The 26,947-nt window shown below is 31.5% G+C and overlaps 1 protein-coding gene across 1 annotated transcript in view; it reads left to right on the forward strand.

Moving 5' to 3' along the window:
* Positions 1-26,947, forward strand: part of LOC126745520 (tyrosine-protein phosphatase non-receptor type 23) — a 44,894-nt gene that overhangs the window by 9,663 nt on the left and 8,284 nt on the right. The window contains exons 11-20 of the mRNA XM_050453394.1: positions 474-902; positions 8,745-9,579; positions 11,155-11,312; positions 11,365-11,584; positions 11,781-11,987; positions 18,050-18,252; positions 20,225-20,491; positions 20,546-20,674; positions 24,805-24,995; positions 25,046-25,353. Coding sequence (XP_050309351.1) covers positions 474-902; positions 8,745-9,579; positions 11,155-11,312; positions 11,365-11,584; positions 11,781-11,987; positions 18,050-18,252; positions 20,225-20,491; positions 20,546-20,674; positions 24,805-24,995; positions 25,046-25,353 — 2,947 coding nt within the window. The remainder of the gene's footprint in view (positions 1-473; positions 903-8,744; positions 9,580-11,154; positions 11,313-11,364; positions 11,585-11,780; positions 11,988-18,049; positions 18,253-20,224; positions 20,492-20,545; positions 20,675-24,804; positions 24,996-25,045; positions 25,354-26,947) is intronic.

Raw genomic sequence — 26,947 nt, forward strand, 5'->3', positions numbered from 1 at the left:
ACCAGTTCAATCCGTATAAAGGAATAATTGTGTACTTTCCACTAGTCTCACCTATACTTATCCTACACTAATATAAAATTGAGGAAAACAAAAAGAACACACAGTCACAACATATAATAACAGGTGTTTCGATCTAGCTAGAGCATCATCAGGCCTAAAATCAAAAATATTAGTCTAAAAATTTAAACCTTTAAAAGCGATATCACAACCTAAAATGTTTTTTTAATTTTTTGTAGTGAGAAGGTTGTGATATGGCTTTTAAAGGTTTTTTTATTTAAATATTTAGTTTTGTTTGATTTTAGATCTGATGATGCTCTAGCTAGAGCGAAACCCGCGTAGCCTGTTATTATATATTACTGTGTTTTCTTTATTTCATAAATTATGTCTCCTTGAATAAAATAAATGAGTTTTTTGTACTACACTATTATAAATGATGACTTATTGTTTGTTTTAACCTCTTATGGTTTTCCCAGATCGAACTCCTAGACCAAAACCTCGTGGCGCAAGACAACATCAAAAAAGCGTTCGTAGAATGTTACGCGAAATCCGTAGGAACGCGCCGTTACATATCGGAGATTATCCAGAAAAGAAACTCGACCATCCAGGCTTTGATCGCGTCGCACGATTCCTACGACGATCTTTTAGCTAAAGCCTTGAAGGGTGTGGAGTTTTATACCAAATTAGAAGCAAACGTTTCTAAACTTTTGCAAAGGATTAAGGGGGCCATCAAGGTTCAGCAAGAGGAAAGGGAGCAGATGTTAGCGAAAAGTGTATCGAAGCAAGAAGAAGTGCGTGCGGTTAATCCTGTTGTTTCTTCTACGGCAACAGCTCCGAAGCTTCGGGATTATTTGGAAGCGAGAAAGAAGGCTGGTTCTGCTTATACTGCTGGATATAATTATAGTGTAAGTTCTTTTGATTGTGAACATTTTATAAAAGGAAATTATTTTGTCCAAAGCACCCAAATTTACGGTAAATCAGATCTATGGCAACTAACTAATTTACGTACAAACTATTTGATTAAAAAAAACACACAAACAGACATACTTTAAGTATTTGTGAGTTTATCTACAATTAATATAAAAAAGTCTTTTGAAATTACTTATTACAAATCTAAAAGCTTATTTGAGATATATTTTGTGTGTTAATTCCATTTTAAATGTAGATCTAAAATCACTCATAAATATTTTATTTTTGTTTTAGTATGATTGTCGTATCGGAATCTAGTTTAAAATTTGTTGTCTGGTATTGTGGAAAAGAGCCTGAGTAGCTACCAAAAAGTCTCTAGTTAATATGGAAAATATAAAAAATGCCAAATGTACACTGGAAATTTTTAAAATTCCACTATACAAATAAGAAAATTATCTTTGGAACCTTTGGAATAAATAGAGAAAATGGCAAATTAGAGAACATTTTCTAGAGACACTTCCAAGTGTTTGCAATAATTTTCTAAATGCTATTCCTCGTTGACTTTATTCGAGGAATTTGAATCACTTTCAAGTGCCTGAAATAATCTTTTAAGTAGTCTTAGATTTCTTTCAGGCAATTGAGGTTAAATCACGAGTTAAGAATTGCAATTATTGGCTCTAGTTACCGGTTTTTCAGCTCTAATAACTTTGATAAGTAATTTGAAAGTCCTATACTCGGAATCTGAGACATTTCAAGTGTCTGGAAGGATCATTCAAGTGTTCTTTGTTTTCGACTTTAAAAAACAAGTTGATAGTATTATTCCAGGAATTTGAATCACTTTCAAGTGCCTGGAATAATCTTTTAAGTAGTCTTAGATTTCTTCCAGGCAATTGAAGCTAAATCATGAGTCTAGGATTGCAATTATTGGCTCTAGTTGCCGGTTCGTTGGCTCTAATAACTTTGATAAACAATTTGAAAGTCTTACACCAGGATTCTGAGACATTTCAAGTGTCTGGAAGGATCATTCAAGTGCTCTTTGTTTTTGACTTTGAAAAACAAATTGATTGTCTTATTCCAGGAATTTAAATGACTTTCAATTGCCTGGAATAATCTTCCCAGTACTCTAAGACCTCTTCCAGGCAATTGAAGCTAAATCATGAGTCTAGAATTGCAATTATTGGCTCTAGTTACCGATTTTTTGACTCTAATAATCTTGATAAGTAATTTGACTGTTTTTTTGGCTCTAATAACCTTGATAAGCAATTTAAAAGTCTTACACCAGGAATCTGAGACATTTCAAGTGCCTGGAATAATCATTCAAGTTCTCTTGCTTTTTGACTTTGATAAACAAGTTGATAGTGTTATTCCAGGAATTTGAATCACTTTCAAGTGCCTGGAATAACCTTCTAAGTTGCCTTAGACCTCTTCCAGGCAATCGAAGCTAAATAGTAAGTCTAGCATTGCAATTATTGGGTCTAGTTACTTGTTTTTTGACTCTAATAATCTTATTAAGCAATTTGACCGTTTTTTGGCTCTAATAACCTTGATAAGTAATTTGAAAGTCTTGTACCAGGAATTTGAGACATTTCAAGTGCCTGGAAGAATCATTCAAGTGTTCTTTGTTTTCGACTTCAAAAAACAAGTTGATAATCTTGTTCCAGGAATTTGAATCACTTTCAAGTGCCTGGAATAATCTTTTAAGTAGTCCTAGATTTCTTCCAGGCAATTGAAGCTAAATCATGAGTCTAGGATTGCAATTATTGGCTCTAGTTGCCGGTTTTCGGCTCTAATAACTAGGTACAACAACGGAATAACTTTTGAAGTGTACAGAAAACCATCCGCTACGGATAATATTATCCAATTTAATTCCCTTTCTCCTGGCCAACACAAGTTTGCTGCTCTTAACTCATTCTTCTATAGATTATTTGATTTACCTCTCTCCAATGCAGCCTTTAAAAAAGAGTACAATATAATACAATCTATTGCAATCATTAATAACTTCCCTCTATCAAGTTTCAAAAAACTATATTTTAAGTTTTTTAATAAGTACAAACTTTCGTACCACATTGTACACCAGAAGGAAAGGGAACGTAATAATAAAAATTTTAGATGTTTCACTTACTTTGGAGGTATTTCCCAGGGGGTGGCGAAATTCTTTAAACCTTTTAACATCTCAATCGCTTTTAAGACTTCTAATTCCGTAAAGCGAAATCTGGTTAAACCATTGGATAAGCCAGATCCGCTTTCGAAATCGGGAGTTTATAGTTTGCATTGTGCCGATTGCCCTACGATTTATGTGGGACAGTCCGGGAGGAAAATTTCAACAAGGGTACAAGAACATCTAGGTCTGAAGAACAAGTTTAAAGCCACCGATATTCTCGAGACCAAGTCAGCGTTTGCCAATCATTTATTGTCAACAGGTCATAATTATTCCTACACCAATAATGTGGCAGTGGTTCATGACTGCCAGAAGGGCAAAAAGCTGGATCTTCTAGAGAAGCTAGAGATTACAAGACTCCAGTTTTAACTTGCGTTAACAACGTGTTCAATTTTGAGCCGGGACTCATTCTTTCTTTCCAAGCTATCGCATGAACGGTGTGGCCTAGCGGTCAACGCAGCAAACGGTAACAGTCTTGCTGCAAGGTTGTAGGTTCAAATCTCGATAGTTCCTTTTTACTTTTTTATTATTTTCTTGAGTTTAAGTTCTATGTTATTGTTTTTTATATATTTGTGACGTCAGATTTTTAAACTTATATTTTACCATTCAGTGTGTGTGTTCAGTTTTTAACCTTCTTGAGGTATACTTTTTTGTTTTACTTTAAGGTCTTTTTGTAATTTTATTTGGTTTTGTTTACATTATTTTTTAGGTCTGATGATGCTCTTAGGAGCGAAACACGTGTCACCACTCTAACAAATTAAAGAATTTTTTGAGACCGAGACTTTGTGTTGTTATCCTTTGATTTTTTCTTGATAAGTAATTTGAAAGTCTTATACTAGGAATGTGAGACACTTTAAGTGCCTAGAATAAAAATTTAACTATTCTTCCTCTTTAACTTTGATACCGAACTTGATAAGTCTCATTTCAGGAATTTAAACGACTTTCAAGTGCCTGGAATAATCTTTTAAGTAGTCTTAGACCTTTTCCAGGCAATCGAATCTAAATCACGAGTCAATAATTGCAATTATTTGCTCTAGTTACCGGTTTTTTGACTCTAATAACATTGATAACTAATTTAAAAGTCTTATGCCAGGAATCTAAGACATTTCAAGTGCCTGGAATGAGTTATCAAGTGCTCGTTGTTTTTGACTTTGATAAACAAATTAATTGTCTTATTCCAGGAAGTTGAATCACTTTCAAGTGCCTGGAATAACCGCCTAAGTAGCCTTAGACCTCTTCCAGGCAATCGAAGCTAAATCATGAGTCAATAATTGCAATTATTGGCTCTACTTACCGCTTTTTTAGCCCTAATAACCTTGATAAGTAATTTGAAAATCTTATACTAGGAATGTGAGACACTTTAAGTGCCTAGAATAAAAATTTAATTGTTCTTGCTCTTTGACTTTGATACAGAACTTCATAAGTCTCATTTCAGGACTTTAAACGACTTTCAAGTGAGTCCAGAATTGCAATTATTCGCTCTAATTACTGGTTCGTTGGCTCTAATAATCTTGATAAATAATTTAAAAGTCGTAGACCTCGTCCAGGCAATTGAAGCAAAATCATGAGTCAATAATTGCAATTATTGGCTCTACTTATCGATTTTTTGGCTCTAATAACCTTGATAAGTAATTTAAAAGTCCTGTACTAGGAATGTGAGATACTTTAAGTGCCTAGAATAAAAATTCAACTATTCTTCCTCTTTGACTTTGATACCGAACTTGACAAGTCTCATTTCAGGAATTTAAACGACTTTCAAGTGCCTAGAATAATCTTCCAAGTAGTCTTAGATCTCGTCCAGGCAATTGAAGCTAAATAATGAGTCTAGAATTGCAATTATTAGCTCTAGTTGCCGGTTTTTTGGCTCTAATAACCTTGATAAGCAATTTGAAAGTCTTGTACCAGGAATCTAAGACATTTCAAGTGCCTGGAAGGATCATCTAAGTGCTCTTTCTTTTTTACTTTGATAAACAAGTTGATAGTCTTATTCCAGGAATTTAAATGACTTCAAGTGCCTGGAATCACCTTCTAAGTAGCCCTAGACCTCTTCCAGGCAATCGAAGCTAAATAATAAGTCTAGCATTGCAATTATTGGGTCTAGTTACTTGTTTTTTGACTCTAATAATCTTATTAAGCAATTTGACCGTTTTTTTGGCTCTAATAACCTTGATGAAGTAATTTGAAAGTCTTGTACCAGGAATCTAAGACACCAAGTGCCTGGAATAATCTTTCAAGTAGTCTTAGACCTCGTCCAGGCAATTTAAGCAAAATCATGAGTCTAGAATTGGACGTAGTTATGCATAACGCGACCAAGCGCCAGAATAACAATTGTAGGAAAACACAATTAAGTTTCGAATGCCCTTAAAAATCAATTAAATCTAATACAGATCTAATTTTTGCAAGCTATATCCAAGACACTATTTCAAATTATACTATGTAAGCTTTTAGCAAAAAATTATAAATTTTAGAAGTTATGATAAAAAATGTCACCTAGTCTGGTTATGCTTTTTTACTTATTATTAGGTTTTTTATTTTACAAAATTGAACCACACGCCAAACTTGTCGCATAGCGCGTTTATGCAATGCCATGTATTTTCTTTTTAGACTATATATTTCAACTGACCGCCCTATTTTTCATTAAGGTAGTTTATGAACAGCTGAAGATTTTGTTAGAAACACCGACTTAAAATGAAAATCTACTATTGATTATTTAAAACTCTTACAGATCTGTTAGAAAATCCTGTAAAAGCACTTTTTATTTTAAAGTAAAGGAAACAACAAAATTACAGTAAAACTAAACCACTTTATTTACTAACATAATAAGCTAAGCAAATTACAACTACATAGCTATATCATACCTTGAAAAACTTCAAATAAAACTAGAGTTTCTTTGCAACAACTAACGATTATCTAAAAAGTTCTATTACTGCCCCATTTTATAGTAGCACTAGATAGTTTGGTATCTACTTACCTCTAAATTTATTTCATATGCGCGATTTAGTAAAATAGCAGTCAGCATTTTTTGAAAATTTAAATTAAATCACTCAAGAAACGTCTGTTGATATTTCCTAGCTAAAATCGGTAAATGCATCCGCGAGAAAAATTAACAAAATTTGACAAATATCACGTGATATATTACCTATTCTTCGGTGCCAGATCACGTGACCGAACTTAACTGCTATTTGCATTACTAAATCAAGCGCCCAGTATCATCGCGTTTAATTGACCTATGCAATTTCGTGGCATTTAGTCATTTTATGCAAAATTCAACTAGTGTTATGAACCGTTTGGCGCTTAATTTAATTTAAAATATATCCTTAACTATAGATTTCTAACGCTCGAGATTTTTTTCGTACATAAACATGGTATTTGGCCGTCAGATGACACAATAATACCAAAAAAAACTAATTTGGCGCTTGGTCGCGTTATGCATAACTAAACTCCTGGACAGAATTATCGCACCACTTGATTTTTAGAGATTTTTTTTTAATAAAGTTAAAAAAGTAAGCAAAGTTATAAGCATTGTTAACTATGCATTATTAATTAACAAAAACAATTATATTCTATTTAACAAAACGAGATTTAAGTAACTAAATCCAATACAAGGAAAAGCATCGATTTTCACTAACTTCAATTTTGATACAAAAATAAAACAATAGACCCATAATTAATTCTTAATAACGTGTATTGCCACCTCTAGCTGCAATGACCGCTTGAAGTCTTCGCAGCATTCCTCGTATCAAATTATGAAAACTTTCCTGCGGATGTATTCTCACTCCTCACGAGCAGCATGTTCCATGATAAAGCATAAACATAGTTTTTGTCCAGTTCTGATTTTTATACGAGAAAAGATATTATAACTGTTTTAACTGATATTTATTTTTATTTAAATTTTCTTGACAAAATAATTAGTGGTGCGATAATTTTGTCCAGGAGTTTATGTCCAATTGCAATTATTGGCTCTAGTTACCGGTTTTTTGACTCTAATAATCTCGATAAGCAATTTGACCGTTTTTTTGGCTCTAATAACATTGATAACTAATTTAAGTCTTATGCCAGGAATCTAAGACATTTCAAGTACCTGGAATGAGTTATCAAGTGCTCTTTGTTTTTGACTATGATAAACAAATTAATAGTCTTATTCCAGGAAGTTGAATCATTTTTAAGTGCCTGGAATAACTTTCTAAGTAGCCCTAGACCTCTTCCAGGCAATTGAAGCTAAATAATGGAGTCCAGAATTGCAATTATTGGCTCTAGTTACTGGTTCGTTGGCTCTAATAACCTTGATAAACAATTTAAAAGTCTTATTCCAGGAATCTAAGACACCAAGTGTCTGGAATAATCTTTCAAGTAGTCTTAGACCTCGTCCAGGCTATTGAAGCAAAATCATGAGTATAGAATTGCAATTATTGACTCTACTTACCAATTTTTTGGCTCTAATAACTTTGATAAGTAATTTAAAAGTCCTATACTAGGAATGTGAGATACTTCAAATGCCTGGAATAAAAATTCAACTATTCTTTTTCTTTGATTTTGATACCGAACTTGACAAGTCTCATTTCAGGAATTTAAACGACTTTTAAGTGCCTGGAATAATCTTCCTAGTAGTCTTAGACCTCTTCCAGGCAATTGAAGCTAAATCATCAGTCTAGGATGGCAATTATTGGCTTTAGTTGCCGTTTTTTTCGCTCTAATAACCTTGATAATTTCAGATATTTCAAGTGTCTGGAATGATAATTCAAGTGCTTTTTCCTTTTGACTTTGATAAACAAGTTGATAATCTTATCCCAGGAATTAAAACTTTCATGTGTATTCCAATACTACATTTAGCACAAATATTTATATTTTTAATAATTTTATATTATTATATTTATTATTTTCTTATATTAAAGCAAAGACTTTTAAAAATAATAATATCAGTCTCGAAAAAAAATTATGGGCAAAATGCTCATATTTTTGAAACCATGAACGTGCTTATTTCTCTGATAATAAGAAAATTAAAGATCTGAGATCTAGAACCCAAATTCTTCTAACAAAATAATTGTATATGTATTTCAGCGTTTTTTACAAACATTTTGAAAAATGGAAATGTCAGTTTAGGGAGAAAAAAATATTTAAATTTCAAGGACAAAATTCTCACATCTCTAAAAATGGTAAGTTAAGAAAGTTAGAAACATACAAATTAAATCACAGATTCTTTTAAAAAAATGATTGGACACCTATTTTAGGGTTTTTAAAAATAATTCTTTAAACAGGAAACATTAAATTTAAAATTTTCAAATCTCTGAAACTAAGAAAGTTAGAGAATTTAAAATTAGGTCACAGATTCTTCGAATAAAATCAATTTCAGAATTTTATCAAAAATGTCAATAAACCCTAGAATTAAAAATAAAAAACTACGGAGACAAAACACTCGTATCTCTGAAACCAGAAAAGTTCTAAAAGAAAAGAAAACCAGACACAAATCTTGAAAGGGAAATGCTCATTTTAACGGCTTAATTTTACACGAAAACTGCATAAGTGGAAATGTTTTGTTCTTATCACTGTAAATTTCGAAAATGTGTTTTAGACAGAGGGCTGTAGATAACGATGCATAACCGAAAAGATACACATACACATCACTGACAATATCAATTTGAGACTTTAACACATTAATATCCTAATATTTATTTATCCTCAGGGTGCACCTACAAAACTGGACTCCCAAAATTGGCCACCAGGGGTGCGACCTGCCCCTCTAGGCTCAGAAATCAACACAGACCCCGCACTAAGACTTACGAACGAAGCGGCTTCCACCAACTCCTTCTATCAGCAAAAATATCCATCTGCAGATCCCTCCGTGGTTTACAACTACAACAACGAAATGTCCCAGTTGAATAACCGAATGAGCAACTTGTTGTCGAAACCTGAACCGGTTTCCAGTCAGTGTCAATACTCTTACAGTAGCTACATTCCACAAAACTATACACCTTCGTCGTACAGTAACACGTCACAGCACTACAGTGACGTCCAAACCATACATAGTCCAATAAGTCAAGATGTTAGCAAAGCGGCCACTAACACAACCAATTCTTACCAAACTATTTCAAGTTATATGCCGAATAGTGGCCAAGGGAGTGACACGATGACCCATATGCAATACCCTGATGATACCCTTAAATCTGGACAGTACCCTGGGGTATATCAAGCACCCGTAAATAACCAGGCAGCATCTCAGTTTAATCAGTACCAACCAGCAAATAATGCGAATATACAGTATCCACAGTACCAAGTTTCTTACGGCCAATATACTCAGCAGCCCAGTAGTGCCTTAAGTTATAGTGCGACTGGCTATAATACCTCGTCAAGTGGAAATTATGGATTGAATAGTCAAAGTTCCCAATCGTATGGATCTACAGCAACCCAATTGGGGAATATTTCAAGTAATGCGACGCAGATTCCTTCGGTAGATGCGAGACTTTCTACTCATCAGATTGGTGGTAATCAGGAGGTCAACTCTGGAAGTCACAGTTTAGGTAAAGTTGGTTTTTTTAGTATAAGTTGTATTGGGAGTAATGAGTTGTGTGAGTGGTTTTATTGTTCTTAGATGTTTGTTGAATTTGATGTGTGAGTGGGTTAAATTCTTACAAGTTTTCTTGTAAGTGTACTAGTTTTTGAGTTATTGGTTAGTTTTTCAGTGGTGTGAAAAAATCTTGATACTATGAAAGGCTTCACAAAGACTTTAATGTTTTTAAAACTGATGCACCGATTTTATTGATTTTAGTTTCAAATGAAAGCCAATGAGTTTCTTCAGTAAAAAGGCCTTTACAGGTTTCCTTGTAAATGTAGCCATTTTTAAGTTATTCGTCAGTTTTTCAATGATTTGAAAAAATCTTGATATTGTCAAAGGCTTTATGAAAATCTAAATATTTTGAAAACTCATGCACCGATTTTATTGATTTTGGTTTCAAATGAAAGCTGATGAGTTTCTTTTCTTTTAAATGATTGATGGATTCAGGACAGACATAATAAGGGGTTTCTCTGGACTAAATCGAAAAAAATTCATCAAAAACCTGGAAAAAACTCAATGTTACTACAAATGCTTGAAAAATGTTAAAAATTATGTACAAATTCCAGTACAACATCTGGAACATAAAAAACTAATTCTTTGAATTCATGGAGGAAATAAAAGGCTTAATAATAAGGCTTCAAAAGCCTGGAATATATTAGTAATGACTTTAAACACCAAAAGTGCCTTAAAGACATTAAAAATTCACCTCAAATGCCTGGAAAAGGTTTCAAATTACGTTAAATTCCTGGAATAAAACGAAAAAATTAAACAGCAGGATAAAATTACCTCCAATACCTGGAAAATTACCTCCAATACATAAAAAATTACTTACAGGGTTATTTTGCTTACAAGATGATTAACAAATAGGTTGAAAGCCCAAGATTCGAATCCCAGAATTGGAATCTCGATAAAATCATACTGTCCTGAAGATGACCTCAAAAGTAGATCAAAACGTGGACATAACATAAGAAAATCATGTGCAAAAGAAAAATTGTACGTTTAAAATGATAATTCTTTTTTTTTAAAGGGCAATTCAAGGTCTTATGCTAAGTATTTGTTTATAAATCCTCATCTCACTCTAAAGGAAAAACAGTTTACTTAGTTTTACTCTCCTATTTTCTACTAATTAAGTTTTGGTAGGGAACACTAATGAACTACCAATAAAATTGGTCCCAGTATCACGCCTTGTGGAATTCCTATATTTATTATTTTTGAATTTCTCAGTGGGATTTTTATGGCTATACTATAAAATGCCATCTTTATTTCAGCACTGTAATTTTATCTTTATTACCAAAACACACCTTTTTAACCAATTTCCCTTAAAAACACGTGTGCTGCTTTTAAATGCATACAGAAAGAAAATCTTGGCATCAGGAGCATCCTAGAGTTGGAGGCGACCCCGTCATGATGCTTCCAACAAATTGTAAATATGTTTGTTATATAATACTTTCAACTTTATGTTGTATAAAGAAGATATACAACATAAAATATAGTTGAAAGCAATTATATGCTGAATAATTATAAAAGAATTGCTATTTAGGTAAATCACAGAACACCAATACCACTCCTGCCACCTATCAAGCTACTAGTCAATATTCAGGTGCAGAATACTCGATGCAAATACAACAGCAGAGCAATAAAATGGGCCAAAATTACTATCCAGTGGGATACGCACCTAATTATACCAATCCGGTAGATGTAAGTATGGTAGCAATGCTTTTTTTTGTTGGTTATATCTTTGATGTTACAGGGTGCTTCCCCAAACATGACCGGAATGAATCAATATAACCAACAGTACTATAATAATCAGCATGCTTCGTCTGTAGCATCCGCTACCACCAATTACAATCCAAGTTATTATTCAACTTACTCCGCTCCCACTGTAGACCCTTACAAAGGACAACCGGGTGAATCGGGTAATTCTTATAATATGTCTACTGGGGTTCCTCCTAGCTCGGCGGCATCTACAGGTAATTAAAAAACATAATTTATATATATATAACTGAAATATGATCTATAGAACGTTGTAGTTGATTTTGCTCGCGAATATACTAAAATGTTCTCGAGTTTTTTCATTTTTCTTTTGCATTAATTAATTGTTTATACTCTCTATAAAATTTGTGTTAGAATCAGTATGTTTGCTTAATAATGTTTTGATATTTTCAGTGAATTATTCAGCCGCAGTAACGAACTCCTTAAGTTCCAACTATAATCCGTATGGAAGCGTTTATGGTTACTCGCAGCCGAATTATGCCTCTACCACATCAACTAATTCGTATACGTATCCAACCAGTACGTCACATGTGGCCAATAGCACCGTGCCTTTAGTTAAACCTACCGCTTCTAAGGAGTCGAATATTGACTTGCTTACCGGTAAGAAGTGATATGAGTTCCCTTATTGTGTTTATAAACATTTAAATATATTCATTATTTTTTGGGGAAAGCTTTTTTAATTGATTAGTATTTGAAAAGTGAAGAGCCCCTAGAAGCGTAAATTTGTTTGTGTTGTTTATTTGCGACACACATATTTTGAATCCACTATAGTATTTAACAATCTAGCTACTGTATTTTTACACGTTAAATACAATCTTTATTGTATTCGTAATACCAAAGCTTGGCATTTTGCAAATTGGTGAATTCATTAGAAAATATTCAATTTTTCAAAAAAAACTTAATTATATGCATTATATCATCACTGATTTACATTTCAACATTTTGGGCTTTTGCCTTTTTTCTATAATAAAACACGTTTTTGTTTTCAATTCATGTTTTCTTAGGAAGAGTAAAAATCACAAATTTAATTTTTTTAAATAGTCAAAATTATAGTTCTACGGTTGTGACCTTTGGTGTCACACTCAAATTATAAAACGGTTTTACCACTAATTGAAACTTTTTATTTTATTCTCGACACGTGTTTCGCTTACGATATTAGCATCTTCGGGAGAAGATTAAGACTAAACTAAAACTACTTACAAGTGGCCTTATACAGGGTGTCCATTTGAAAACTTCCCACCACGGATTTATCAAAAACCATTGTTTAAAAAAAACGCCGAAATACGTCAAATGGTTTGTCAAGGGGGACAACTTTCTAACCTAAAATTACTTCACCCTCTGCCCCACAGGGTCATTCCCTTAAAAATTTTAAATGGCAAGGCAATAATAGCAAGTAATAGCTTGTTTAAAAAGTCTTTCGAAGTCTTTTATTTTGACGTTTGATTTTTTCAAATCGCTCGATTCGTTTTCGAGAAAATTAGTTTGTTTTTCTTAATTTGTTCAGATAGAAAGCAAAAACATGAAAATATCAGTTTTTATTTCAATAAGTATTCAAAAAGTTGCCCGTTTTTGGCCAAACAATGATATAGGCGATGCTCAAATTCCTGACGGACATTTTAAGAAACATGTTGTGGGATATCATGGCAGCTGTCGATGATGCGTTGACGAAGTTCATCCAAACTTTCAGGTTGGGGGTTTACTCCCCAATACAATAGATACAATAGATGTCAAATGACCCCATAGAAAAAATTCTAACGGCGTTATATCAGGAGATCTAGCAGGCCATTCTATAGGCCCCCGTCACCCTATCCATTTATCTGGAAACTCGTCGTCTAGCCATTTCCGAACGGGAAGAACATAATGAAGAGGAGCGCCGTCTTGCTGGAAATATATTTTATGGATAGATATATGGATTATTAGTAAACGATATAATTTTGGAATTTTTGGGTTCGAAAGTTGTAACTTAGATTTTCCTGACGAGAAAAGAAAGTTTTGCAATCATTTAACGTCCTAACCTGAGATAAAGAGATCCTAGAAATCTTTTCATATGGTCCAGTTTCAATAAGATCATCATTCGTTTAAAATATTCTGCTTTAATTAAAATAACATCAAGTTCTTTCTCATCAAAAGACCGAGAGGATTGATTTTCAACGATATTAACTGGTTTTTCTTTTTGTGGTTTATCCTTCGAATTCACCAACTTTTTTTAATTTTTAATTTAGTAAAGCAAACTTGCTAATATACATATGTGGTTATAACCTCAAACATTTTGAAAGTTCATTTCAGTTGGTATAAATATATCATTCTTCTTACTCCACTTTTTACCAATATTTTTGGGACCACCTGATCTAATAAAAAGGTATATGCATTTGTTGAGTTTATGTCGGTTGGAATGTTCTTTTATCATTGCTGAAAAGCTTCAGGTGTTCACTGGTAAATTGTAAATATTAATATATTTAGACGGTTAATTTTTCTAATACCACATTGAATGACATTTTGAACGTGTCAAGAGTTACGTAGGAGAACGTGGTAGATATCTCCAAGAACATATTAAAGAATACAAAACAGATGTCCCACATAGAAATATTATTCACCTTACAGCACTAATTGAACATATTAGAGAAATGGATTAATTTTTTTTCACTTCACTGCTAATAACCTTAGACATGCCACTGAAAACCTAAGCTCTAGTTGCTTAAATTTAATATGTAAATAACCGACTTTGGTATCAGTTATTTACCAATATAAATTTAGGTAGTACTAAATTGTCTAGTCTATAGGTTTGCTCACATCATATATTTTAATTATGTCGCCTCTCTGTAATGTGTTGTTTTAAGTTAACGTTAGAAAATTGCGATTTAGCTAAGTGTTTTTGGTAGTTTTGCCTTCTCGAAACTCATGCATGCATATTATCATTTACATATTACGTAGAGTCCTGAAGATAAAATGAAATATAATTCGAAACGTTGACTAGAACAAGTAGTTTTCTTCAGCCTTGGACCAATTTACCCACAAGCTAAATTAAATAAATCTTTTAAGGCGTATTTAGTAAATTGAAAAATGTATTCAGTATACAATTTTCGCTGCAATATAATATTCATATTAATATGTGAATAATTTTGTTTTATAAATCGACAGTCTGTGTATCTTTCCTCCTTTTTGCTCTCGTTGTTCGCTCGTAGGTGCATTGGGTTTTATTTTGCAGCACTCGAGTTTGACCAACACCACCGAAATAAAGAAGGCCGAGGTGCTCTGACGTCACTAAAGTAATACGTCACGCAAAGAAGGCGAAGAAATTCGCTACCGCCTTCCCCCTTCAAATCTTATAATGGAACGACCCATTTCTTGTTCCTTTGCCCGAGCCTCGGTGCCAAATCAACCGCAATATCATTGAAAATATATTTGGGGTAATACTTATTGACCGCGACATCTGTGGTTATTATACCCACATTGTGGCAACAATGCTGAATCTTTTACACTTTACACATTATCCCGTTGGAAGGGTGTTTGTTGTTGACAACTTGTAGTATTTCTACAGGTGAATATAACAGGTGTTTCGGTGCCGGTTTCGGTGTTATTGTGTTATTATATAAATTAAATATTGTATAATCCGACTGCCGTTCGTAATTATGCCTAATAAGTGCTGTGTACCGGGTTGCAAAGGCAATTACGATGCCGAACATACTCGGCACATGTTACAATTTCCGAAGGATGATGAACTGTGTAAAAAGTGGCTAAGAATGATTCCTAGAGACAATTTTAAACCTACCCAGTATAGTAGGGTTTGTGACGCACATTTTGCCAAGGAAAATATAATTTGGGTGACAACATAGTTTGATGAAAAGACAGGCAAGACTTTACAAGTTCCATTGAAATATCCCAAACTTCAACAAGGTACAATCCCTGTAAAGTTCCCTAATTGTCCCTTATATATTTCAAAGTCTATACCAGTTATTAGGAAAAGTAGAGATGAAAAGAAAATTGAAATTGAACAACAAAATTTGTGTCTAGCAATTCAAAACAGTATTGATGAATTTTCAGCCTATTAAAAAACTATAACTTATTAAAATTTCCAAGAATTTTTACCTATTTTTAATGCAGTGGTACTGCCTAATGATTGGCTAAAATCTGTTAATAATCAAAATGATATTATATTGTATAAATTAAAATACTGAATTGAATACTGAATGAAATATTGTATAAATTATAAAACTGCTCTTCATCACACTATTTATGACATGTTAGAGATAATAACATATTGTTTCGAAGAATTAAATATAAAATAATGAATAATATAATGAAAAATAAAATAATGAAATATGTTTTATTAGGAAAATTTCAGACTGATCCACTTGAAAATAGATTTGGAAAATACAGGCAAATGGCAGGAGGCCAATATAATATCTCTATTCGTCAACTATATGAAAGTAAAAAAAAACTCAGAATTCAAGCATTAATGTCTTTAAAATCCACTTGTTTTGGGCCTCTTAAAATAGATGCATTTTATGACAATGATGAAGGAAATGATACCGATAATACGACTTGTGTAAGTGACTACCAATCAGGTTGGTTTAGTCCTACTATGTCTATAACCGAACATGATATCGAGAATGTCAAAGAAGAAATGCCAGTAATTGCCTATTTAGGAGGGTATTGTTGCTATATTCTTTTAAAAAAAACTAAATGTGACATATGTAAAGAAAATTTAACTTTAAAAGATGACCTTCAAATTGATGATAATCATACTCTTATTAAAAATTTGACAAGAGGGTGTCTTAAATTTCCTAAAGATTATATAAGTAACATTGTTTTATATGAATATATTATTTTTAATCAAATTTTACAAAACTCTGCAGATGACTTCCTAGTGATTCATAATAAAAAAAAGTTTTTAGCAATGACCACATTGGAATATCTTAAGAACAATAATTTTCTAGACAGTTTTCCAAAATGTCATATTCATAGTAGTGAAACTAATGTAAAAATTATTATTAATTCTGTTACAAATACTCTTTTAAAAAATTACTGTGGCAAAAAAAATTATCGACTTGGGAAAGGCAGTAAAAGGAAATTAGATACACAAACTTCTTAAATTTGCTTAATTAACACCCCCGCCAATTTATGACATGAATTTTTGAAGTTTAATTTCTTTTTCAAATCTGTTAAAAAAAATACAAAAAATAAAAAAAGATGAAATATGAACATACTAGTTAAGATAGGTGATACCTACAATTAATTAGTAATACTAAGTATTATTTTTGATATTAGTATGAGCCCCAAATACTATATACAACCCTCGATACAAATAATTTTTTTTAAATTTCAACCCTCATTTCAATTCTTATTTTTGCAATTACCCTTATTGAAATGAATGTTAAGATAATTCATTTTTAATATTTAGTTTGTTTACATACCTCATGAATTGTTTTTTCTATTTTATCAAAGCCAAATATTTTTTGTCAAAGAATAAAAACCATCCCTTATTTTCTACCCCTTTTTCAGAACCGATATTACTCAAAAGATATCCTAACTAATAGTTTATAGGAATGCAACATGTGTACCAAATTTCAAATTAATATCTTAACTTCTTCGAAAGTTATCGAGGCAATACACCGGTTATGAGGTTATTCCAGAGACAGATAAAGACACAATTATTTGCCTAAATTAGGTTTTTACAAGTCTTAACACCCATACTCGTTAAAAAACATTCTACTTTAAATATAACGGCCGATATTATCCTAAATACACGTCCTTATCGCTACCGAGATTCATAAACGTGTGCAAAGCATTTGCCTTCTTGTGATGACGTCACAGCGAAGCCCCGCGGCCTTCTTTATTTCGGTGGTGTTGGTTTGACCTAATGATTTGTAGGGATTTAGTTAATTTTATTCCTAAGCATTTGAATTATAATTTTTAATATAAAAAACAATTTTCCATGCAATTAGCGCCATTTCCTCTAGATAGATAAAAGTATGTAGATATAAATAAACAGTTATTTTGTTCCATACTTTTTCCAAACAGTTGAAGGAATTTTTTTATTTTATGAAAGCACTACTTAACTCCTTGGATAATTTTAAAAAATGCTAGAATTTGGATATCCTCGGATACTAACAATTCTTGACGCATTCTGAAAAATACGTATTCTTTTTACCGACGAATCAATTTCCGAATGACATAGAACAAATAATATTTAAAGTGCGCTATTTATTCAATCTGTACATATTTTAATAACTTTGTATTTTTTGTTCTATTTGTTCCCATCATTATTTACCCTCATATCATTTGAATAATTTATTTGTATATTTAATACCCACTTAAATATTTTCTTTTTTTTTTTAACTTCTAACATAAGATTTATCTAATAAAATTACGTGTTTATCATATATTCCTATAAAATTAGTCAATCTAATTTTAACCAATACTAAGTTGAAAAAACCAAACAATTTTGTTTGTGGTTAATCGACTAATGGTTTTGTTTGATACCGTTTTCCAAGATCGTAGAAGCGAAATTTAACGTGTAATAAGAGAAGAAAAATGGCAAACGAGTGAAGAGGAATTTCTATATATAAGATAAGCACGATTTCCGTATTGATTTGTCTAATTTTAAACGCAATAAATTATATTTACTAATTTATATAATTTTTATGGTTTCTCAATTTTAGGTCTTGACTTCTCAGCATCGAGCAACATTCCCACCCTTACACCTCAACCGAACATAATACCCGAAGCGGTTAAAGAACCCGAAAAAAAGCCGGTTATCGATATTAAACCCGTTCAAGTAACGCAGAAATTAGAGGAGAGACCCTTGGTACCGCCACAAGAAACCGTCAGGATTTTACCCAGTAAACCATTAAACAACGCCGAGGTATGATGGTTTTAATATAATTCAATTAATTAAAAAACAAGACCAATTGTTTGACATATGTTATGAAAATTTTAAGATTAAGCGGTAATTTGGGTTTAAAATAAACAAAAAGTATTTCCATAAGTAACGAAAACCGTGCAATTAATAAAATTAAAATCATGTAATTAGTCAGTTTTTGTGCATTGACCTTATTCTACTATTAGGTTCATTGCAGTGCTTTCGTATTTTTAAATTACGCTCTAGATATTCTGGAAACTGCGTTTTTCTGGCATAGGCGCTTTTTGTATTTTTGCCCAATTATTCCAAAGGTTTTTTGAAAAATCCTTAGAGGAACAATATTCCTGAAGGTGCCTTCCTGGAAAGTATAAAGATAATAAATAGTAGATAGTATAGTAATAGTATAAAAGTATAAATAGTAGAAAATAAAATGTCGTAAAGGAAGTAAACAAGGGAAAAATTTAAGAGGAAAATTTAGAAGGAATAAAAAATTAATACAAAGAACTTCGTTAAATGTTAAAAAAATGGTCGTAAAAAGACGTTTTTGGTACTTCGCTTTACGCCTTCCTGGAAAGACGTGATTGCATTAATTTTTTTTTATTTGTTTAGGACTATAGATTAAGCACTAATAGAAAAACCATGACAAAGGAAATAAACAATCCAAAAATTAAACAGAAAAATTTAGAAGGAATAAAAAATTAATACAAAACAATTCATTAAATGTTGACGTAAAAGGACGCTTTTGGTACTCAATTTTTTAATATTTTTTAACATTTTCAAGAACCTATAATTTAAATTAAATTTATTATAAAAAAACGCGATATAAGAAGTAAACAATACAAAAATTAAACAGGAAAACTTAAGAAAAATATAAAAATTAATACACAAAACTTTATTAAAGGGTAATTGATGCCTTTTGGCCCAATTTTTCGATTGTTTTTTGAAAAATTCTTAGACGATCAAAAATTCCTGAGGTCGCCTACCTGGAAAGACGAAACGTGAATGCAAGGCATTTGCCGATTTTTCAGGATTTTCAAGAACCTATAATTTCATTTAAATTTTTTATGGAAAAAACGTGATAAAGAAAGTAAACAATATAAAAATTAAGAAGGAATGAAAAATTAATACAAAAAAGTCAATAAATGTTAAAAAAAAAAGGTCGTAAAAAGACACTCTTGGTACTTTTGCTCAATTTTTCCATTGGTTTTTGAAAAAATCCTTAGAGACTTGAAAATATCCGTAGAAAGACGAAACTTAATTGCAATACGATATTTTACAAGAAATTTGATATTTTGCCAATTTTCACTTAAAAACTCACTTTACTTCTGAGTTAGTTCAGGCGCTACTGATTATTCAAATCGGTGGTTTTCTATCGAAGGTAATTCAAGACCGACTGGTGTTTCTTAAGGATCTTGAGTTTATCCTTTTCAGTATCAATTGTTAATAAATGATGTTTTACCTGCTGCAATTACCTTTTTACTTTTCAGACGATCTGAAGCTAAGTTGCTTTGTCAAATCATTCCAGGGCTTTGAAAAACTACAATATAATCTGGATAACTTATTTGATTGGTTTTAGTATATCACTGAGTCCTTCTAAATGTAAAACTATGAGATTTTTCAACATGAAAAGTTGTATAGAATTCATTTAAAAAAATAACCAATACAGGGTCAACGGTCCCCTTGTAGAAGATTCTCAGCAAAAGAAGGAGGCCCAAGTATAGACATTTTTTCTATTATTAAGTTAAAATACGTCTCTAGTGTATTTGGTGGTAGGACTGTCTCGCCCTAATGCAAAAATAACAACTTTGAGTAAAAAGAAGATAATATTTCCGCGGGGAGATTCTTTTGTATTTATATAATAAGGATATAATCATTAAAGCACGATAATAAGTAAAAACGAGCCTATATGAAGCTGACATGCATTTTATCTGCACACAAAAAGTTACCACACGATTACTTATTTTATTTATTCCAGGTGAAACACCTGTTCAAGCAAGAAGTAGATAAATTCGAAAAGTACGTCGAGAGTTTGTCCAGTCACACGCTAAGCGGACCCACTGCCTTAGACCTCAAATGGAAGGAAATCCAAGAGAGTCAAGAACCGGACGGCCAAAAGCGAATTATATCGGTGGCAAGGTGCTATCACTCGAAAAATCGTTTTCCTGATATTTTACCCTACGATTACACCAGGGTTGAACTGAAAACCACCGGAGATGATTATATTAATGCGTCCTTTATTAACGTAGGTCCGTCTCCTTTAAATTATGAAATAATTAAGGTTATTTTTTTTTTGTAGCAAGTTTCAGCTTACGGACCTCAATTTATAGTGACGCAGGCTCCCTTAGGAAACACCCTCGGTGATTTTTGGGCTATGGTCCGAGAACAGCGAGTCGAGTTGATTTTTTGTGTTTTGAGTGATGCTGAGGTAATAATCTTTTTTTTTTAGCAAAAACGTTCATAACATCGGCAAATATTGTTCAAATTTAGTCAAAGTTTCATCGGACCACTAAGAAAACTTCACTTTTCATTAAAAAAATATATCTCAAGTTAAAGGTTTACTGGAGAAGTTTTTATAGGCCGTCAAAGATGATGGTAACATTTTGTCAATCTTATTGGACCTTCAGTACAAAAACGTTCATAACTTCCTCAAAAATTGTTCAAATTAAGTTAAACTTTTACAGAACCGTTAAGAAAACTTCACTTTTTATTAAAGAATATATTTAAAGTTGAAGCTTTAACTCTAGAGCTTTTTACAGACTGTTTAAGATGATGGTAACATTTTTTCTATTTTTTTTGGACCTTCAGTACAAAAACGTTCATAACTTCGACAAAAATGGTTCAAATTTAGTCAAAACTCCACTAGACCATTAAGAAAAATTCACTTTTCGTTGCAAAATATATTTCAAGTTGATGTTTGATATAAAGTAATTGATTGTCGTGGATTTAGTCCTTATACATCTGATGTTCAAACAGGGAATGAGCGATCTACTCATTTTTCTGCAAAAATTTAAAAAATTACACGCTTTTGGTACAATTTTTATCGTTTATATATTTGTATGTTCTCAGATTTTTATCCTGTCGACTTTACAGGAGAAACAAATTTTTAAGAAATTCCGTAAAAAAAAGCGGAAAAGTCAAGGAATTGTAAAAAAAAAAATTTTATCTCGATTTTTTTTTCAATTTAGAATTCTACACTATTGTAAAAAACTAAAATTCTTAGACAGTCAATAAAAAGTTTGCTAGAAATTATGAAACTTTAAAAAAAAAATCGAAAAATCGTAAGAAAGACCCTAAAATTAAACGAAAAATTAAGGAATTACAAGGAAACAAAAAGTCTTGTAAATGTATATATAAAACAGGATTTGTTAAACATAATTTTGTAAACTAATCGTGAAAAAATATCACGAAAGTTGGCCCTAAAAGTCTTGTTAAAAAAAACAATATTAAGAAAATTAAACGATAACAAAGTACAATTTTCTGAAAAAAATCACACAATCACTGTAAATGCACAATAAAAGGGTTTCCAGACTATTAAATGCTTGTGTAATTAGTATATAAAAAATAAAATTGTAAGTTGTTTTCCCTTAAATAATATACTTATTTTTACGATCTATTCATAAATTTTTATAATTTTAGCATTTTTTTATAACCAAGTAAGAGACTATACAAAAGTCTTTAGGAAACTCTGTTAAAAAAACAGGAAAAGTCAAGGAATTCTGGGGAAACAGTTAAATTTCAATTATGAATTTAAACTGTTTTTTTCTAGATATGTTAATTCTAATGGAATTCTAGAAAAATTATTAAAAAAAACTAAAAAACAAGGAATTTTAGGAAACCCTTTTTATAAACTTAAATAATTTCAAATTCTATAAAATTATAAAAAAAATAAATTTCTCTGCAAAAAAAAAGGTTTTGTAATTATAAATGTAAAATATAGAATTTTAATAAAAAATGCAACAATGACAAAACTATTTATATATCCCTTGAAGTTCGTGTACAATTAAATAATGTGTAATTCATATGTAACTATTTAATAATTATTAATAAATAAAAATTAAATTGCCTTTATATTATAAATAATAAATTTATTCAATGTTTTTGAATGTTTAGTTATATAATGAACTTATCTGAAATTATACTGTTGAACATTGTTAAAACTAGAAATCCAATATTCTTATCATAGTTTCAAATTCCAGTATGAATTCTGCAATTCCTAATAATTTCCTAATGGCTTTACATGTTATTGGTTAAACTAAAGCATCTTCAGGCTTCACATTCAATAGGGTCTTACTGTAAATATAGACACCACAATTTTACTGTTTTATAATCTACTGTTTAAACGGTATTTAAAGAAATTTCTTAAATACATGGGGATGCATTTAAGCATTCTGCTCTTTAATTGGTCTCACACTGACAAAAGTAGATAGACAAATTTAAAAAATAACCAATACTCTATTTTGTTTAATTACAAACTAAACCATCTACAATATTAGTATTTTGTAAAATATTATGAATTATTAAATTATTACTGTCTATTACAGCCTGACATCTACGTGGCATTGATTCAATAGGATTGTCTATGAGTTTAAAACCAATATTTTTCCATTTCTGCAATGCAAACCGTTTCTACCGTTGCAACCGTTCGAATAATTCACCTTTATTTGAATAGTTTGTATCCCTAATATCACGATCTACAATTTCCTATAAATTTTCGATGGGATTAAGATCGGGTGACTGGGATGGCTATTTTAAAACTGGTATTTTTTCTTCTTCGAAAAATCGCTTCATAATTTTGGAGGAATGCTTCGGGTCATTATCTTGCTGGAATTGGAATCTCAATGGTAAATTGTCTTCGACATAGGGCAACATAACATCTCTGAGAATATCCCTGTACATAAACCTGTCCATTATGCCCGCTATGCGATGTAACGGGCCCACTCCATAACCTCAGAAGCAACCCCAAACCATCACTGATCCACCTCCATGCTTAACTGTGGGTTTTGTGTATTTGGTATTCAAACGCTGGCCAGAAGGACGTCTAACATATTGAATTCCATCGGAATTAGACAAATTAAACTTCGATTCGTCGCTCCAGCAAACACGTTTCCATTCATGCTTTGTCCAATGTATATGCTGACGGGAAAATTCCAGTCGGGCTAAGCTATTTTTTTTTTTAAAGCAATGGTTTTTTTGCTGGTCTTTGTGCAAATAGATTCTCTTCTACCAACCTTCGTCTTACAGTCCTTGAGGACATATTACATATCCCTAGAGCCTGTAATTCTATCTGAATTTGACGAGAAGTCATGAAAGGTTATTCTGGCTAATTTGTTTTAATTTGCGTACAGCTCTAGTGTCCATTTTTTTTGGTCGAGCAGATTTAGTGTTGGTCCTAATGATCTTGTCCTTTTATATCTTTTGATAAAATCCCAAACAGATTTTCTTTTAACATCAAATCTACGAGCAATATCAATTTGACGATCACCCGCGCGATATGCATTAATAATGCGTTGTCTTAAATCAAGAGAGAATCTAATTCCGCTAAACCTTGAGTTAAAGAGAAACAATACTATACTAATTTTATTTTATAAATATCTAGACAAAAAAATTATTCCAAAATTGTTTTTGTCTATCTACTTTTGACCAGCTATATTTATATTATTGCTTTATCTGATAGCAAGCAAAATATTTAACTGAAATTTATTGGTAATTTTTTATAGACCGCCTTACAAATAACAATAATTTAAAATCTAGGGGACCTGTGGATCTTTAAACAATTATATGAAAATAATACTTTGTCTATCTACTTTTGGCCACTACTGTATCTAATTCAAATTCAAATTTTATTCAATATATTATCACAGGTGATTTTACAACATCAAAAGGCACATAATAAAATATAAAATAAGGAAAAGTGTTACATTCATTATTAAAATACTAAATCCTAAAAAAGTGCTAAATTAGAGGGCTGAATAATGAGTAGAAGGGTGCTGAAATAGAGGTCAGAATGCCAAATGTAAATGTTGCCGGTGGTGGAATGTGGAGAAGTATTCGAATAATAATATTTAATGTTTTTTTTTGGTGCCCATTTAAATAAAAGACTTTTATAAACGATTTGTTGGTATACATAAATAATCAAAACCTTGAATTATTTTCAAATCTTCATTAACTTCTTTCCTGTACATATTCTATTATGAGCTTTTTAAGTCTGGACATAATTATTGTATATCCTTCTTTTAAACATTCCTTTGTGTGATTTCTTGTACTCTTTTAATTTTGTCATTAGAGTTTGATTTATTGATGATTATTGCTATTGCGAAATTCGCTTTTTGTTGAACTAGGTCTCAAGATTTGATTATTTATTTTTTTAGGGTTTTATGGTTTACCAAAAATGCCTAAAATAAAAGTTCCTTTATGACCTATAGTTAGTAGCATAAATTTACCCACTCACTAAAAACTACTTGTTTCCATTATAATTTAATCTATAAAACTTTGGTACTGTTAAGAATCAGTTTCAAGAAAGTTTTTCTTTCTACTAATGTGACATTTATTAACCAGATGGGCAGTGATATATACTGGCCAAATGAAAAAGGGCAAAACCTGACTATACTAAATCAAAACATGGTTTTATCCTTGCAAAGCGTCGTGGTAAAACCCCACTGGACCGAGCGACTGATCCAACTAACCCTACCAGAAAAAAAAGAATCCTGGACAGTGATGCATTTACAATTCACTTCTTGGCCTGGAAGGTAAGTTATACCACTGAATAACTTGATTCTATTTAAATCGTATGTTTTAGCTTATTTCCAACGTCTCCCGAACCGTTCTTAAGCTACGTCCTGGAGCTTATAAGTCTGTTTCAACAGCAAAAAGTGATTTCTCACCCGTTATTGGTCCATTGTTCTTCCGGTATAGGACGTAGCGGTTTAACCTGTTTATTGGCCAACGCTATATTGGAAGCGACCAATCAAACTACGTGCATTCCAGATTTGGCCATGATGACCATCAAGTTGGATAACTATAGGAGGAATATCTTGAGAGATCGGGAACATTTGAAGTTCGCTTACGAGGCTTTACTGTGCTATATGAAACAGATTCTTTTGCAGGGTAAGAATTTGTCGTTCAGTAAGAATTAAGACATACAAATTAAGCCTAAAAGAAGCAGTAATAGTTACTGTAAAACTAGTACATAGTGATGTGGCCTTAAGGACAATCTGGGCAAATGCTTGATAATTATTTTCATATATAACACTAAGCATCAAACAAAAGTTTTTTGTTGAATTCCTTAGGAATTATATAATGAAATGTGAAACCTTTAATATTAAAAGGATACATACTTTGTGCTAAAAGCTCCTTTAATATTACGTAACGTTTAATTGAAAAAAGTATATATACAGCGCAATACAATTAAATACATAGAAACCTTTCATGTATTGAAATTATGTATAAAAGAACAAAATTCAAAAACATTGCTATTATGTTTAAATATTTACACAGCAAAAATGATCCATGTGTATCTTTAAGGTATATGATTATTTTTATTAAAAAAAATTGGAAAAACAGATTTCTAACTTGCAAACATGTTTTTGAAGATTTCCGAGATACTTTAATTAATACGTTTTCCCAATTTAATGCCTGCTTAGGGAATTTTAATATTGGCGTATCAAAGTTTATTACTCAAATTTGGTGCAGTTTATTACTGACCTACACGCTTAACCAATAACACAATCATGATAAAATTTTAAATATGGTTACCATAAATAAAAGATTTTTCTGGTACAAAATTACCCTCTTTTAGATCTTTAAAAGATATCAATTTGCCTCACTTTCAACGTGACTTGGAAGCTATTCCTTTTCGCCTTATTTGTGAATATGAATCTATTAATGATAAAATTAAGTTGTTAAATAATAGCTTGATTAAATTATTCTACAAACATGCTTCACGTTAATCTTAAATGTTACAAAAAAGTAAACACACCTTGGACAATAATTGCACTTTTTTGACCTAGTTGTTGAGATATTGGCCTACCAACAAGAGGCAAATTATTTTCTTACTTACAGGCACTCCTTGAATAAAAATTCTATTTTCTTTACTTTTACTAAATGGATTTTAGTCGTTTTTTCAGAAAAAATTACAATAATCTTCAGATTAATCAATTTAATTAATAACAAATAAATAGATGCATAATTTGGACTACTAGAACTTGAGATATTGGCGTACCAACAAGAGGCAAATTATTTTCTTTCTTACAGGCACTCCTTGAATAAAAATTCCATTTTCTTTAATTTTATTCAATGGATTTTAGTCGTTTCTTCGGAAAATATTAGATAAATGAGAGCCTAAATACAAATAAATCTATAGCCCAACAATTTGAAATAAGAACTGGTCGCTCTACTACCCGGTATAATACTGTAACGAAATTCGGGAACACACTTTTATTGTCAACGTCAAAAACACTAACCTAACTCGCCTTGACAGTCGTTTAATTGTTTCCAAGGTAAAAAAACTGACTAAACAATTAAAAATTGAATTAATGGTCACGAAGCGCGTCCTTTTTAAAACCCGATAGAACAGTTTCGAAATATTTAGAATTATCTTCATTGTTTTTGCCGAAAGAGACCAATCATTTTAGGAGAATACTGACTACAGGGATTTACAATAATATAACCTAAATTGGCGCCAAAATGGGGCTCTCTTAAG

Source organism: Anthonomus grandis, chromosome 16 (assembly GCF_022605725.1).
Source record: "Anthonomus grandis grandis chromosome 16, icAntGran1.3, whole genome shotgun sequence".
Classification (NCBI taxonomy): Eukaryota; Metazoa; Arthropoda; class Insecta; order Coleoptera; family Curculionidae; genus Anthonomus; species Anthonomus grandis.